Source organism: Pantherophis guttatus, chromosome 18 (genome assembly GCF_059756535.1).
Source record: "Pantherophis guttatus breed Tessera chromosome 18, ASM5975653v1, whole genome shotgun sequence".
NCBI lineage: Eukaryota > Metazoa > Chordata > Lepidosauria > Squamata > Colubridae > Pantherophis > Pantherophis guttatus.
Window position 1 is genome coordinate 13,008,836 of NC_142080.1, and position 17,492 is coordinate 13,026,327.

General features: G+C 44.9%; 1 protein-coding gene across 3 annotated transcripts in view; it reads left to right on the forward strand.

Annotated features, from left to right (window-relative positions):
• The first annotated feature begins 11,337 nt into the window (after positions 1–11,337).
• LOC148111607 (maestro heat-like repeat family member 5) overlaps positions 11,338–17,492 on the forward strand; it is a 31,932-nt gene continuing 25,777 nt past the window's right edge. Inside the window, exons 1-2 of one of the 3 annotated variants that reach the window (XM_087880811.1) lie at positions 11,338–11,418; positions 17,018–17,438. In XM_087880811.1, the coding sequence (XP_087736937.1) occupies positions 17,057–17,438 (382 nt within the window). In that variant the 5' untranslated portion in view covers positions 11,338–11,418; positions 17,018–17,056. Of the gene's footprint in view, positions 11,419–16,329; positions 16,522–17,017; positions 17,439–17,492 lie in introns of those variants that run through there. The other 2 variants (XM_087880809.1, XM_087880810.1) reach the window with 2 other exon arrangements.

Consider the following 17,492-nt stretch of genomic DNA (forward strand, 5'->3'; position numbering starts at 1 on the left):
CGGACAGGAGGCCTAGACTAACAGTATCTAGGTGTGCTAAGAAGCTGTCCCATGAGTGATCTAAAGAGTTAATTATTACACTCTTCATGATCTGATCTGATATGACTTCCCCCCTAAGGTGTAGTTCTGCCCTGGTAGCGTTTAGGGACACCAGGTGCTTGCTTATGGGGGTCCCCGGTTTGACTCTGGCAGAGAAGAAATCTTTGGAAATCTGGGTAGTGGTTGCCACACTTTCACTGTAAAATAACCCAAACATTTTTTGTATGATTTCTGACACAGTGAGATTGTGACCAATGCTATGGTAAATTGTGGGAGATATGCTAGAAATTAAAAGGTAAAATGCCCTATGGTGCAATACAGTCCAACTCTAAAGTCCATGGTCTCTCTGGGGGGGTCATTAATAAAATGTGACATGTTTTCTTTTAGGAACACCACCTGAAGCTGCTGTGACCACTCTAGGATATTGCCCCCATCCATCCTCAACTTTGGAAAGTCACTTGGTAAGTTCCCAGCATTATTTGTAAAATTACTTACTGCAGGCTGCTGTCCATGGTTCTTTATCTGCCTATAACAGCAGTACGGCATGGGAACGCTTGCCGGCAGTTTAAAAGTCCCTCTCTGTAATTTTTTTCTTTTTTCTTCCTCTAGGTGAAACAGCGCATGTGCGAAGTCCATTTCAGCTCTGCCGTCATCGTGGAAGGACCTGTTCATTGCAGCTCCGGCGTAGAGGTCTCTATCTCTCAGGTAGGCCTCGGCTTCGGTCTTGGGGGTCCAGGTGTGCTCCGGAAGGTGTCGTCTTGCAGCGGCTTCGTCAAAGTGAAGATCCTGATGGCGTTGGAGTCCCGGCGACGAATGCAGGTAGCTGCCCCAATCCCTGCGTTCTGGGGTGCGTGGCCTGGGCGATCGGAGGCGCGGTGTCCTTGGGGTGCGTAGGGGGGTTGGCGCGCTGGCGTGGGCATCGGTAGTCCTCGGGTGGGTGTTCCGGTGCCCCTCTCCTCGCTTTCCTTTTTGCTTGGGCCCCTCCGGTTCCCCTTTTGCGATTTTGAGGCCTGGGCTGAAGGCGGCGGCAAGGGTCTTCATGGCCTTATCGACTTGCCACTCGGTCGGGGTGCATCTGGAGTCCGAATCGGATTCTGTCCCCTCACCCCGGTCACTTTCTTCGCCGCTTAGGGTCGGGTATTTTTCGCGCGCCGGCCATTTTGAATTCTGGCTACCGATTGGACGGGAGTCGGCCATCTTGTCCGACCACGTGGTCAAAGATGGCCGCCGTTTCAAATTTTGAGCGGGGCTTCGCGGCTCGGTGACTGCTGTGGGGTCTTTTTGGGGCAATCCACTCACCGAGTTCAGCTTTTCGAGCTCCGGATCCTAGTCTTCCTCGCTCCTCGCCACATCGCGGTCCATTATGAAGCTTCGCAGGTCCGCGAGAAGGTTCTTGTCGCTGGCTCGCTCCTTTAGTAATCATAGGACGTCGAGTCGTAGTCTTTCTTCCTCCCGGTCATCATGGTCTGCTATTTTTCCTTTCTTGACCTCCCCCTTTTCTTCTGTTGCGGTGGCCTTGGGGTCGATCGAGGTTTCTGCCTTCCCTGGCGATCCCGCTGGGTTGCCCTCTCGTTGCTTCGGTGTCGTTGCCATCTCGTTGGCAGCGATGTGTCCTCATTGCGTGATCGGGAGTTATTGGGCCATAAAACCATCCTCTGCTACCATATTGTTACAGAATCCATGGATCAGGCCCAATAACTGGCACGAGTCAATCATTTGAATAAGTCTCTTTTATTTACAGGTTCATCATTACATCACATACTGCATCTGGAAGTGGAAGTCGGGGAAGAGTGTGTCTACTTTTTATACTTGTGGGCAGAGATTCAGGTAAGGAGTGGTCAGTGGGTGGTACTGACCAAGTGAGTATTGTAGTTAACCCCTGGACTACTGTGTCCCTGTTGACCCCTGGCATGAGTAAGGCATTTATTTCTGACAGGACCTGCTTGCGTATTCTGTACCCGTACCCCTAATTTAGTCGTAAGGTAGGCATGTTGTTTGCTGGGTAGAGGTTTGGTCAGGATGTCTGTGGCTTGCTCGGCGGTCTCACAATGTACAGCCTTAATAAAACCAATGTTTGTTAATTCTCTGACATGTTTGTGCTTAATGTCTATATGTCTGGACCTTTGGCCTACTGCTTCTGCCATGGATATGTCTATGGCTGCTTTGTTGTCCTCATGTATTACTATCGGGTAGGCCGATTCATTCATCTTTTGTACCATTGGAAAACTAGCGTGGCCTAGTTTTCTGTGTAGTAAGTGGGCGCACCCATCATGAATGGGTTTGCCAATATGTGGTTTCCCTTTGTGTGTTGTGTTTGTGGTGGGTTTGCCTCCTGCGGTGTGTTCTCCTTCACCCCTCTATTTTCTGTTGGCATGCTTGTCCCTTTCTCGTTACTTTCTGAGTTAGTGTTTGAGTGCTCTTGGGGCACTAAGTAGGATAGTCCCCCTTCTATGATGATCTTTCCTATGCTTCTCTTTCCTTTGGTCATATATGCTTTCCCTTCCCTGAAGGTTGTCTCAATGCCCAAGTCTTTACTTAGTTTGAGTGTTGCTAATATATTGTGGGGTATTTCTGGGATGAATAGTACCCCCTCTATCTTCCCTATTCCATCTATGTGTGCGCTCCCTTCTCCTTTCACCAATACCTTGTTCTGGTTGGCTACATTGATGTGGTATTCCTTAGGTGTGAATGCCTCCAGTATGTTCCTATTGTTGGTGGTGTGATTGGTGGCTCCTGAGTGAATGAACCATGTGTTCCTTCCTTTTGCCTGGGTGTTTGGGTGTTGGTGGTCTCTAAGTTCGTATAGTGACCCAGTCTGACTATCCCTGGAGCTATCCCTATATCCTCTCCTGTCCCTGGGGTTGGGTGAGTCCCTGTGCCTGAACCTGCTTTCTGGGGAGCGCCTGTCTGAGTAACCTGGTTTGCGGCCTTGCCTTTCCCTATGGTAGCTGTGGTCCCTGTCCCTCTGGTTTCTGGGCAATCTCTCCTATAGTGATTCCTAGACTCACAGTTAAAACATTCTGGCTTATCTTGGTCCCTGGTCTGGAAGTCTACCCTTTTTGTTGGTCTGCTTTCCCTGAGGCTTGATGAGCGTTCCCTTCTCAGGCTGTCCTCCGCAATCAGCCTGTTGGATAACGTCTCTAAAGAGAGGTGCTCTATGTTGAGACTATCCAGTTGCATGATAAAGTTCTCCCAACTGGGGTTTAGGGAGTTTATGATGATGCTTTTCATGATATTATCAGAAATGGTTTCCCCCCTTTGTATGAGTTCTGCCCTGGTGGTGTTTAGCTTGAGTATATGTTCCCCCATGGGTGTCCCTGCCTTATGCCTGGCTGAGTAAAATTCCCTGGATATTTTGGTTGTAGTGGCTGCACTCTTACTGTAAAATAAATTAAGTATTTTTTATAGTATCTCTGCCACGGTTAAGTGGTGGCCAAGACTGGGGTAAATGCTGGGTGACAAGCTAGACATTAGCAGATAGTAAGCCCTGTGGTGCAAACAGTCAATCTCAAAAGTCCATGGCTTCTTGGGTGGGTCATCAAATAAGTACAACATATTTTCTTTCAGAAAAGCAATCTGTAGTTGGTGGTACCACTCCAAAAGATTGGCCCCATCTAATTTCAATTTGTAATTGTCAGCAGTGAAAGTTATATTACTTACAGTCTGTTGCTGTCCATGGTTCTTTATGTGAGTGAACTCACAATATGCTGGGGGAATGCTTGTTGCCAGTCTGAACTGACTTATCTCTATGTTCCTTGTACTTATCTCTATGTTCCTTGTACTTATCTCTATGTTCCTTGTACTTCCTGTAGGTGGCGACTGGGCATGCGCGAGGCTCATTTCGCGCCGGAGGTCGTCTGGTGAGGAGCTCCTTATTGCTGCTCTCAGGCCTAGGCCTAGGCCTGCTGGTGGGGGGCTGGGCTCGCTCCTGGCGGGCCCGTAGCCCTCCCTGGGCGTCGGATGCCATGGCTGGGCCCCTGCATCTTGGGCGAAGGCTGGAAGAAGGCGAGGAGGTGAGGCGGTCGCAGGTCGAGGATCCCTGGGGACGGTGGCGGCGGCTGTCGTAAGTCGAGGATCTCCCGGATTCGGCGGCACGGTAGCGGCGGTGTCAGGTATGCTTCCTTCAATATCCAGGAAAGAAAAACCCAAACTCAATCATTTTAAAGAGCTTAGTACTTTTACTGAATATGAAATGATCGCAACCCAGGTAAAGCTGGAAGTGAGCAAAATGCGCGAAATAGCATCTACTAAGCTTCTCCCCCCCCCATGTCCATTGACCATCATCCAATCCAAAGGTCTCCCAAAGGTCAGGTGGCATCACGTCTGGCAACGTCATTCATCAGGAATGTAGGGCAGTTGGTCAGCCGGCCCCTTTGGAGATTCACTTTCGTTTCTTGGGAAGACACGTCCTACAATGGAAAAAACACCTCCTGCACCTTCCCCCCCTTTGCCCCCTTTACTAGTCCCTCCCCCCGTTTCTTATGGCAGCTGAAGCAGGCAAAGCTGAGGCTGACATTCGGCCCCTCTTGCAGAAGAGAAGTTATTCCTAAATAAGAGAAAGGGAAAAAAGAGAGAAACAGAATATATACAATAATTATGGTTTATCTGGGTATTTGGTATAGAATTGCTGTATTTTCTTGGGAGCTCGGACATCCCGTTTATTCACCCATTCAGCCTGAGACAAAGGGAAATGTTTCCAGGCTATCAGATATTGGACTTTACCATGGTGTTTCCTAGAGTCCAAGATTTCCTTAACTTCAAAATGTTGCTCCCCCTCTATGAGAATGGGAATTGGAGGGGTGCTTTGATCAGCCCTCAGGGGAGACGAGTGTTCAGGTTTTAATAAACTAACATGAAATACAGGATGTATACGTCTCAACGTTTTTGGCAATTCCAATTCAACTGTTACTGGATTAATCAGTCTAATCACACGAAATGGTCCTACATACTTAGGGCCAGTTTTTTCGACTTCTGGGTAGTCTGTAAATATTTAGTAGATAAATAAACTTTATCACCCACTTTATAAATGTGAGCTGGGGACCTTTTCTTATCGGCTTGCGCCTTATGGGCCCGGTGTGCCTCATCTAATGCCTTCCGAGTCACTGCCCATGTGCTCTTTAATTGTTCAATCCAATCCATCAAAGAGGGATTCTGGGGATCATCTTGTGGTAGCTCGGGAATGGGTACGAAATCCTGGCCCGAAGCGACCTTAAATGGAGTGAATCCGGTGCTACTGTGTACGGAATTATTATATGCCACCTCTGCAAATGGCAACAAGTCTACCCAATTGTCTTGCTGGTAATTTACGTAACACCTCAGGTATTGTTCTAGAACCCCATTGGTTCTTTCATAGGCCCCATTTGTCTGAGGGTGGTGACTGGAACTCAGCCCCTGGGCGGAGCCTATCAACTTCAAAAACTCTGTCCAGAAACTGGAAGTAAATTGCACACCCCTTGGAGATCCATGTAGCCGGTAAATCTGCCGAATAAACAGTTTTGCAAGGGTTTTTGCTGAAGGGATCTTTGAGCAACGGATGAAATGTACTTGTTTGGAAAACAAATCAGTTACTACCCAAATGACAGTGCAGCCTTCACTCTCTGGTAAGTCCACAATAAAATCCATAGATATTTCCTTCCATGGGGCATTCGGTCTGGCCACACCTTGCAGTAATCCAGGGGTTTTTCCTGGAGGTCTTTTAGCCGAGGCACATACTGGACAGCTAGCCACATATGCCTCTATGTCCTTTTTAAGTGCAGGCCACCAAAATTGTCTCTTAACAAGATGTAGAGTCTTGACAAACGCAAAGTGTCCCGCGGCCTTGGCATCATGAGCATATTTCAATACGGTTGTTCTTAATGTGGTCGGAACATACAATTTCGATCCAACCCAAGCTAGTCCGTCACAAAGTGTGCATTCATTCGAGTGGTTCTTAAACCACTCGTCAGTTTTTAGCGCTTCTCGCAATTTTTCGAGTAAATCCCCCAAGAGTTCTGGTTCGGGTTTTCCCTGCGCTCTGGTAGTGACAGGTGTTGCCAATTGTGTCGAGGGGATCATAGGTTGAACCACCTCCTTCTTGATGCTGTTATACTGCGGCAATCTGGAAAGTGCGTCCGCCATGAAGTTCTTTCCACCAGGAAGATAACGTAGGGTGAAATTGAAACGATTGAAATGTTGGGCCCAACGAGCCTGTTTTGGTGATAGTTTGCGTGGTGTTTTTAATGCCTCTAAATTCTTGTGATCAGTCCACACTTCGAAAGGGTGTTTCGCCCCTTCTAAAAATTGTCTCCATGTTAACAGCGCCCATCTAACTGCAAACGCCTCTTTCTCCCATATGGCCCATCTCCTTTCCGTTTCTGATAGTTTACGGGACGTGTAAGCACAGGGTTGTAATATCCCGTTCTCATTCTTTTGCAAGAGTATTGCTCCTACAGCTACGTCACTGGCGTCAGCTTGTACTACAAAAGGTTGTTCCATGTCGGGGTGTTTGAGCATTGGTTCAGCCGCAAACAGCTGTTTCAATTTTTCAAAAGCGGCTTGACAGTCCATAGTCCATTCTAGTGGTTTCGAGGGTTTGGGCTCTACTTCCCCTTTCCTTTTTAGCAAGTCTGTAATTGGTAGTGCGGTTTCTTATGGCAGCTGAAGCAGGCAAAACTGAGGCTGACAGGCAGTGGATCCTGGGCGACGTTGGAGGACCTCCGGATGGGCCAGGAAGCCTGGTGGAGGCCGCGTGGTTGGTGAGTCATTGTTTCTTCTCCTCATTCCGCAGCCTAGGGAAGTTGGTGCGGCGGGTGGCGAGTGCGAATCCTGCAGGTATTCAGTCCTGCAGGCGGCTGGGTCTTGGGTGTAGTTTTTGGGGTGCGTTGTCCCACGTGGTGTCTGCTGGCGTGCTGCAAGGGTTCCGGTGGCTACCCTGCTGCTCTTTTGGGGGTGCTGAGCGTCGGTTTGTTTCTTCCTGGCTCCTGGGGACTTGAGTGCTGAGCCGAGTGCTGCAGCCAGGTTTTCGATCGTTTCGTCTGCTTCGGGCTCGATGGGTGAGCCCCCGCAGGCTTGTGATCTTGCTTGGGTGCTGTTTTGGGGGTCTTCCCCAGCGAAGTTGGGGTTCTCGCTGTTTCCCGCCATTCGATTTGAATCTCAGCTTCCCATTGGCTGTTGGCCATTCCAAGATGGCCACCGAGAGCATGGCGCGGAAATGAAATCCTCTACGTCCGGAGCTTCAGCTTGGGGATACCTTCCTCTTGCCGGGCTGAGGATTTCTTCTCTCTGTTGCTGGGTGCTCATCGCTGCTCCATTGCTTTCGAGTAGGCTTTGGAGTTTCGCGATGAGCTCCTCTTTGCTGGCAGTCGCTTCCATCATCCCCAGGATGGTGGATCGGAATTCTTCATTGCTTGGTGGCTCTGCCCTTTCGCAGTAGTAGGTTTCTTCTCTTGGCCCTTCGTCCCTGAGTTGTGGACTCGGGTTGTAGTCTCCATCACCTTCAGTTGTGGTGGTCCTTGCTGTGGCACCTTCGAGAACCTGCAGTTCTTTCATCTGTTTGATGTAGGCTCTGGTGGCCATTCTTTTCTCTGCCTCTGTCTGGGTTCTTGATTCTGCCATCTCTGTGAGTTGCGGGTAAACCGTCCTCTGCTACCAACCTGTGACTGATTTCTAGGATCTTACCCAATAACTCCAAACACAGGATGCAGTGAACCAATTCTCTTTATTGATCAATGTTTCTATTACAGGTATTTAGCTGGAAATGGCCCCTGGACGCCTGGACCATGTCTTAAGTACCTGGGAGGCGGAGCTAAGGTAAGGAGGGGTCAGGGGAGGATCTAGGTGGATGTAGAGTTAACCCTTATCATACCTGGGATGGTGAATGGTGGGCATTTATACATAACAGAACCAGCCTATGCCAGTCTTCAAAGCCCTGAAACCTCATTGAACATCAGTTAACTCTGCATTCGTATTTGTCTTTATCTCCCCTCCCATTTGTGTTTCCTTATTTATTTATTTTATTAAATTTCTATACCGCCCTTCTCCCGAAGGACTCAGAGCGGTGAACAGCCGGAAGATAAAACACAGAGATACAAAAATTTAAAATAGATTAAAAACGAATTAAATAATTTGGCTGAATTTAAAATACCCCATAATTTAAACAGATTAAAATTTGTATTTAAAATTTATATTTAAAAGGGGAGAAGATTTAGGCCAGGCCAGCTTGATGAAAGAAAAACGTTTTAAGCATTTTTGCAGGACTAACATCTCTGAAAAAGGGGGCAGAATGTCAGAACTGCAATCTTCAACTTGGCACTTCACTGGCGTCCTGCCACCAATTGTTAGGGGAGAGGATGGAGGCAATTGTCATGGACAGGGTAGAGTTGGCCTACAGGGAGGGCGTGTAACAGGCTTCAAAGAAACCACAGGTGTGAGAACCAGCCTGTTCCAGTCTTCAAGTCCACAAAGCCTGAGAAAAGAATGCAAACTTCAACAAGAGGCACCAAACATCTGAGCGGTTCCCCAAACACCTCCTCGGCACACCATTGGTTGAAGACGGACCGGTCGGGGTGGGTGGATGGGATGGTGAGAAGGGGAGAAATTTGCAAATTTTTGACCAGGAGCTTTAGTTCTAGCCGGCTTTTGCTGCAACCACTAATTCCTCTTTTAAAAACCTATCACTTCAACCAAGTGACACTTCAACCAAGTGTCCGGGAGGATCCCGGATCTGCGCACCTTCCGTCATGCGCTTAAAACATTTTTATTTCATCAAGCTGGCCTGGCCTAAATCTTCTCCCCTTTTAAATTTAAATTTTAAATACAAATTTTAATCTGTTTAATTATGGGGTATTTTAAAATTCAGCCAAATTATTTAATTCGTTTTAATCTATTTTAAATTTTGTATCTCTGTGTTTTATCTTCTGGCTGTTCACCGCCCTGAGTCCTTCGGGAGAAGGGCGGTATAGAAATTTAATAAAATAAATAAATAAATAAATAAAACGGAGTGGAGGGTCTTTCTTTCCTAACGACCTACTTTTGGCAAGCCTAACAACATCATCCTGGGCAAAGGAAGGAGGCCAGGAACTTCCTGACATGATTGGGATACCTACTAGAAACACTCACGTCAAAGGACTCTTCCACCACATTTTTGTTGCGATTTGGCGAGATCTGGCCATGAATGGTGTGGATGGGTTTTAATTGTTTTCTTTTATTGAAAAGTTTTACAAACAAGAATTTTTTTTCCAAATATTTCCCCTCCCCCGCTCCTTTCCCTCCCCCCTCTACCCCCCCCCCCCGGACTTCCCAGAACAAAATACAGGTAAAACAATTAACAGTCATATGCTAAGCTAAGCTAACTAACTACAGATTCCTATCCCCCCCTCGACACTTTAACTCACCTTTTACTTAACTAAATATACATACTCTTAACTTTTCCATTCATTCATAAGCTATTTGATACTTTTTAGTCCGATATTTGTTTTGAATATAATCAGTCCATCTTCTCCATTCCAATATATATTTTTCTTGTGAGTGATCTTTCAAATATGCTGAAATTTTCGCCATTTCTGCCAAATTTGCCACTTTTAATGTCCACTCTTCAATAGTAGGCAATTCTTCCTTCTTCCAGTATTGCGCCACCAAAAGTCTAGCTGCAGTTATTAAATTTAAAATCCATTTAGTCTCTATAACCGTACAATTATACCCAAGAAAAACAATTGTGGGGTAAACTTTATCTTCTTTTAAAGAATATTTTGGATAATCCACCATATTTTAATCCAAAATGCTTTAACTTTTTTACAAGTCCACCATATATGATAATCACAATCACATCTCCAACACTTAGATTGCAAATTCGGATACATACAAGCCAACTTTTTAGGATCCAAATGCCATCTGTAAAACATTATATAAAAATTTTCTCTTAAATTTTGTGCTTGCATAAATTTTACATTTGTTTCTATTTCTTGCATAAGTATCTTGGTTACCCAAACCATGTCTATTCTGGACCAGGACTTATGGGGGTTAGAATAATATGTGAATTTCTTTACCTCGGAATTATAAAATCTGCAACCATCTATTAAATTCACTTCTTGTACTAAATCCATAAAAGTTCTAGGCAGTACATTTTTCTTTTTTTTATTACTCTGATCACTGCTATAATCCTTTTTACATCTACAATTGCGTTGAAATCGCCGATCAAACATATATTCCCTATTTTTTCTTCTATTATCTTTTGATGTACTTTTTTTTGTAAAATTCTAATTGTCCACTGTTCGGCGCATAGATAACCACCAATAACATACTTTTATATTTAAATTTTACTTCTATCATCAATATTCTTCCTACTGAATCTGCATATCTCAATTTACACTCTATTCCTTCTTTAATGTACACCACTATTCCTCTTTTCTTTTCTTCCGCTAGTGTTACAAATGATTCCCCTAATTTTTTACGTAATAAGTATTTTTCATCTTGTTTTCTTATGTGTACCTCTTGAAGGCACACAATATCCATTTTTTGTTTTATCACTTTTCTAAAAATTTGATGTCGTTTAGCCAGAGAATTGAGAGCATTTACGTTTAATGATAAGATTTTAAAATTTTGTTCCATTCCTTTGTGGTTCTACTATGCGATATTTCCTATTACTTCCTGTCCTTTCTCTTAGCTCTTCTTTTCACTCCTTCTTCCTCTTGAGGTTCCCCTTCTTCCTCTTTATCTCCTTCCTCTAGTAGTTTTTCTCGCTCTTCCTGTTTTTGTGTCCTTTTAGTCCTCCGTTCCGGTTCCTCCCTGTTACTATTTGCTCCTTCTATGCCCATCATTTGGTCATGCAGGTTCTGTGCTCTGTGCTGTGAATCCACTTTTATTTTTTTTCCCTTGCCACGACACCACCATTCCTTCCGGTATTATCCATCTAAATGGTATATGCCGTTTATTTAATAATGTGGCTAGGAACCAATATTCTTTTCTTAGTTCTCTTATTCTCTTAGGTACTTGCTTTAGCGTAATTATTTCTTTGCCTTTATAAAACATGGGTTCATTTTTTGTCATTTTATAAACAATGTCTCTTATTTGGAGGTGGGGGTGGGGGTGGGGATACAGTACAGCCTCAATTAATAGGACTAAAAACCCAATGTCAGACCAAGCTATAATAATAATGCAAATCCAGAGCATGTAAATAAAAATATCAATCTCTGCTATAATTTTCTGTTGATGTAATTTTTTGTTGCAGTGAATGAAACAATACTGATTTGGTGCGCAGGACATCTGCCAGGACCCCTCTGAAGGCTTCTCAGGGGGAGATGGAGCCTGGCCTGAAAGAGCCCCCTCCCTTGCCAAGGAGGCCCGAGAGGGAAAGGGCTCCGGGGAGAAAACGCTCTCAAGACACCATCCTTCCCTCATATCCAGGTATAGATGCTACAGGGCTGGGCTACCTATGGAACCAGCCTTGTCCTATCACATCAGCCCACCCCACACAATCAATCCATCCATCCCTCCATCAATCAATCCATCAGGACAGAGCCAGAAGGGAAAGGTGTGACGAATTTGCCAAGGCTCTGGGGGAAAAGTTTACCCTGAAGTCCTTGGGGCGGGTTGACAGGTACCTGGGTGTACATATCTTGGCCACTAAAAAGGGATTTGCATTATCCCCCCCCCCAAAAAAAAGATTGAGGAGTTGTTGGCCAAATGCAAAATGGCGGAGTCTAACTCAACGCATAGCCCCATGCAAAGTGACTACTATGGCCATAATGACAAGGACAGCCCTGAGTTCACAGATAATAAATTTTATAGATCTGTGATTGGCTCCTTGCTATACATTAGCAATTGGAGCAGGCCTGACATAGCTTTAGCTGTAAATCTATTGTCCAGGCATGTGGAAAACCCAAAGGAATTCCACTGGAATGCTGTCAAGAGGGTACTTAGGTACCTCAGGGGCACGGCCGATGCCCTCTTTATGCTGGAACCAGAGAAGGGGAAGCCGGCCCAGCTCTCCGCTTACTCGGACGCAGACTGGGCTGGTGACACCAAGAGTAGACGGAGCACCTCTGGTTTCCTCATACTGCTAAATGGCTGTCCTATCCATTGGCATGTTAGGCAGCAAAAATTTGATTCTTGCTCCACGGCCGAGGCAGAATATGCCAGCCTATCGGGCACAACAAACGACTTGATTTGGTTCAATGCTCTGGTAACGAGCATCTGGGCACCTCCTACTCTGCCCATCCAAATTCAAGAAGATAACACGGCCGCAATTGGAATCTCGGGGGCGTACACGGTGGGCTCTAGGTCACGCCACATAGACATCCGCTACAAGAATGTCAGGTAGCTTGCCAGAATGGGGTTTGTACACATCAAACATTGTAATACAACCGACCAGTTAGCTGATCTGTTCACAAAACCTGTGCCCATTGACCGACACAACCTTCTGTGTAAGCGTTTGTGTTTGCTCCTGTAAACGATGCATCTGCATGTCTATGACGCCTGCTCACCCCCTCACTCATACTCACTGGCACCTGTCATTGGCTGGCAAGAAGGGGAATTGTTAGGTGTTTTGTGCCAGCCATGGCAGTTTCTTAAAAGGCCACCAGATGGGAGCAAAGAGGCACCTTTGATCCCACTGGTGGGCCAAAGGGCTCCGGCCCCTGCAGCCCCATTGGGGAGAGTTAATGGCCCTCCGGCCCCCTCACACTTTGGTAAGGGAGAGGCCAGGGGCCCCTCTAAGAATCCCTGCACAGGGGCTGCTCTTTGGCTCTTGTTCTAACTTCCTACAGGACTGAACCAGGGGCTCAATCCAGGCATGGATGCCTCCTTTTACTCTACTTTACTTCTAAATAAAGATTCAACGTGATTGCATCCTTGCGTGCTGCCTTTTCTTGGAAGTGGCCTCAACGAACCATCGATCTTTGTGAGATCCCTCACATCCCCATCATCTTTGCTGGTCAGAAAGTCAGAAAAGGGGTCATGTGACCCCAGGACATTGCAACCGTCATAAGTACATGCCAGTTGCCAAGCCTCTTGAGCTGAATTGTGGCTGTACGTCTAGGTAGCCCAGCCCCAGAGACGAGGCAGGCCCCCAACCTCCTGACCTTCCCCAAGAGCATGAAGACTCAACTCTGCCAGCTGTCTGGGGGCCCAAGGGGGCCCTGCAAGCCATGGGGGGGGAGGGGTTGGGGAAGAAGGAGCTTCCTCTCCTTTCAACTCTGCAATTGTCCCTTTTGCCTTTTTTAAAAAAACAAACCTGTTTGGCTTTTTTAAAAAAAAACTTTGCTTTCAACTGCAGCTTTTGTATCGTTGGAGAGTTTTACCAAAACTATTACAACACTTCAGCGATGATGGGCAGTGCAGAAACTGGACCCCCCCCAAAAAATCATATATACAAGTAGTCCTCGATTTACGACCACAACTGAGCCCAACATTTTTGTTGCCAGTTGTTAAGTGAATCACTGCAATTCCTAAATTAGTAACATGGTTGTTAAGTGAATCCGGTTTCCCCCTTGGCTTTGCTTGTCAGAAGGCTGCAAAAGGGGATCACGTGACTCCTGGGACACGGCGACTGTCATAAATGTGAGTCACTTGCCAAAGGTCCAAATTCTGATCATATGACCGTGGAGATGCCAGAATGGTCATAAGTGTGAAAAATACTTTGTTCAGTGCTGTTGTAATTTGAACCAGCACTAAAAAAACGGTTGTAAGCCAAGGACTCCATAAGAATAGAATAGAATAGAATAGAATAGAATAGAATAGAATAGAATAGAATAGAATAGAATAGAATAGAATAGAATAGAATTAGAGAGTTGGAAGGAACCTCGGAGGTCTCCTAATCCAACCCCCTGCCCATGCAGGAAACCCTACACCAGTATATCATATCTCCTATATCTCATATCTCATAATAAGAAAAATTAAAAAACCAAGCTCGGTAGCAGACTTAGCCAATCAAAGAACAAAGCTGATCAGCCTTAATCTTGGTTAGGTTCTTTTGAGATCTAGCACGTTGAGGGACACCATCACACTGGGTCATTCCATAGTGACCCCTAGCTTTGCTCCCCATAATGTCGCTAATGTTTTTTGTGGTTTTTTTGAGAAACTTTATTGAGATTTTTTACAAAAAAGAAAAAAAAACATAAGTGTACTGACATTTACAGTTAGTATCAGATGTGCAGTGTTTTAACTATATACATAAATAATACTTGGTGATATTTCAAATCACTTTTTACCGTTATTTAACACACCTTTAGGTCTTTCTTTCATTTTATCATGCATCCACTTGTACCACCTTTCCCACACAATATAATAAACTGACTTCTCGTCATCGTTTAATTCATGAGTTAATTTAGTCATCTCTGCGCACTCCAATATTTTCCTAATTGTGAACTCTTCTGGTGGTTGGGTTTTCTCTTTCCAGTACTGTGCGTATGCCAATCTGGCGGCTGTAATTATGTGGATCATTAAATGTATCTTTTCCTTTCCATATGGCTTCTTTACTATTCCCAGGAGAAATATCTCTGGTGTTAATTCAATATCTTCGCCAATTATTTCATATAACCATCTCCTGATCTTGTTCCAATATCCTTTCGCTTCCGGGCATGTCCACCACATGTGAAAGAAGGTGCCTTGACCGTGGCCACATTTCCAACAATTAGGATGTATATTAGGGTATATCTTTGCTAGTCTGGCCGGGGCTAAATACCATCTATGTAGCATTTTATAATGGTTTTCCTTGTATGTCGCCACTGTAGTCAATTTAAGATTCCTATTCCATGCCTCCTCCCATTCCCCAAAATTTATATCACGCCCTATATTTTTCTCCCATGCATTTATTTGATTCTTTGTGATATCTTCGGACTTGTCATCACCTAATAAATAGTTGTATAGTTTGGCCAGAATCTTTTTATTTGTTCCCATCAGGACTTTATCCAATCCATTTGATCCAAGTTCTAAACCGTATTGTTCTTTGTCTTTGTGATATCTAGATTTTATTTGTGAATAGGTCCACCAATCTAAAGTTATTCCTTGCTCTCGTAAAGTATCATTTGATTTAAGATTCCCTCCTTCGTCTAAGATATCTTTGTACCAGCCCATTTTCTCCATCCCCCATCTATTGGGGTGGATCAGGGCCTCCATCGTTGAGAGCCAACTTGGAATTTTTTTGTAATATCTTTGCCTAATCGGGGTCCATGTTTGTATCAATGAGTCTCTAATTTTATGTCTATGGAAATATGTCTTCCTTTTCTTCTCTACATCCCAAATGTGGGCATGCCACCCTTTTTGCAAATCGTGGCCTTCTAGGGTAAGAATCCTCTCATTTTCCAGGGTGATCCAATCTCTTATCCAGACTAGCTTAGCTGCCCTGTAATATATTTCCCAATCGGGGAGTCCAAATCCACCTATATCTCTTTTGCCCCTTAACATTTTAATAGAAAACCTCGGTTTTTTCCCCTCCCATATAAATTCTCTGATGATTTTGTCTAATTCTAAAAAAAACTTTTTCTCTAAATTTACCGGTATGTTTTGGAATAAAAATAGTATTCTGGGGAGAATATTCATCTTAATTGTGGCTATCTTGCCCAAAAGTGATCATCTTATTTTCTTCCATCTGTCAAGGTCTTGTTTCATCTTCCTAATTAGGGGAGTATAATTGTCGTCTTTTAAGGTCGAACATCTTGATGTAATCCAAATTCCTAGGTATTTAATTTTTTTGGCAACCTGTAGTCCTAATACTTGTTTTTCTGGCTCTCAGTTGTATTCTTAATCAATACTTTGGTTTTGGTTTTGTTCAATGTGAAGCCTGCCACCTCTCCATATTTACTTAATTCCTCTAGCACTTTTGGTCCTGATTCTATGGGGTCTTCAAGGATTAAGGCTACATCGTCTGCAAATGCTTGCGTCTTGTAAATTTCCTTCCTGATCTTCAGTCCTTTTATCTCCTCATTAATTCTAATTTTCCGTAAAAGAACTTCTAAGGCCAAAATAAACAATAATGGGGATAGGGGGCAACCTTGCCTTACTCCCTTACTAATTTGGAATGTTTTAGTCCTATGCTCAGTGGCAGACTTAGCCAATCAAAGAACAAAGTTGATCAGCCTTAATCTTGGTTAGGTTCTTTTGAGATCTAGCATGTTGAGGGACACCATCACAGTGGGTCATTCCATAGTGACCCCTAGCTTTGCTCCCCATAATGTCGCTAATGTTATCAAGGGGGTTATCCAGGGGACCCTCCATATCCCATCCCTATTATCTTGGGGAGTAAGAGGCCCCTTGGGTCATGACACCAGCTGTCCCCCATGAGAACATAATGCGGTGATGTCACAGCCCCTGGGGCAGAGATATAAAGGCAGAAGGGATGAGAGGGGAGCTGTGGAGAGTTGAGGAGAGTAGAGGATAGTTGAGTTCAGTTGAGTTGTGTTGAGCAGAGTAGAGCAGAGCAGAGCGGAGGGGAGTGTTCTACTTTGTCAAATACCTCGCTGAAGCCTTTCAACTTTTATTTCTAGTCTGTCTTTCACAGTTACGTTGTTGGTAGGTTGGGCTATAGTTTCTTTTTGCATGCAAAGAACGAGTTAAGCAACTCTGCTTTCTCTCTGCTGCCTGTAATTTCCTTGCCGTCTTCTCTCTTTAGGGGACTTTTAGTTTGGTTGCTGTGCCAAACCAGACAGTTGTAGAGGTACAAAGGAGAGACTCCCAAATTCCTCTGTAGATCAGCAGCTCCTTGGGCAGTCTGAGCTTCTTGACCCAGGAAGAACATGTGATAAATAGAGATAGATAGATAGATAGATAGATAGATAGATAGATAGATAGTTAGATAGATAGATAGATAGATAGATAGATAGATAGATAGATAGATAGATAGATAGATGATAGATGATAGATGATAGATGATAGATAGATAGATAGATAGATAGATAGATAGATAGATGATAGATAGATAGATAGATAGATAGATAGATAGATAGATAGGAGCACCAAGGACCCCTCCTTTCAACCTGGAGTTACAAAACTTCTCCTTTATTGACAGGATCTCCATCCAGTTCAAGAACTCCCTCTTCACGAGAGGATGGACCACATGCTAAAAAAGTTGCCCTTCTTGAAGAAGGAGGACAGCAAGGAGTCCCATCCACAAATTACGAATAATGACCCATGGCAGTGGAACAGTCACTTCTCTGGCTCCCACCCGTCCACTTCTTCGGCCACTCAAAGAACCACGCAGGTCTTGCCCCTTCTTGTAAAGGGTTCCCCAGCTCCAGTGGACATGAGCAAGAAGGTGCAGCCTCCAGCACTGGTGCTGCCAGAATTGGTGCGCAGGACCCCTCTGAGGGCTTCTCAGGGGGAAATGAAGCCTGGCCTCAAAGAGCCCCCTTCCTTGCCAAGGAGGCCCGAGAGGGAAAGGGCTCCGGGGAGAAAAAGCTCTCAAGACACCATCCTTCCCTCATATCCAGGTATAGATGCTACAGGGCTGGGCTACCTATGGAACCAGCCTTGTCCTATCACAT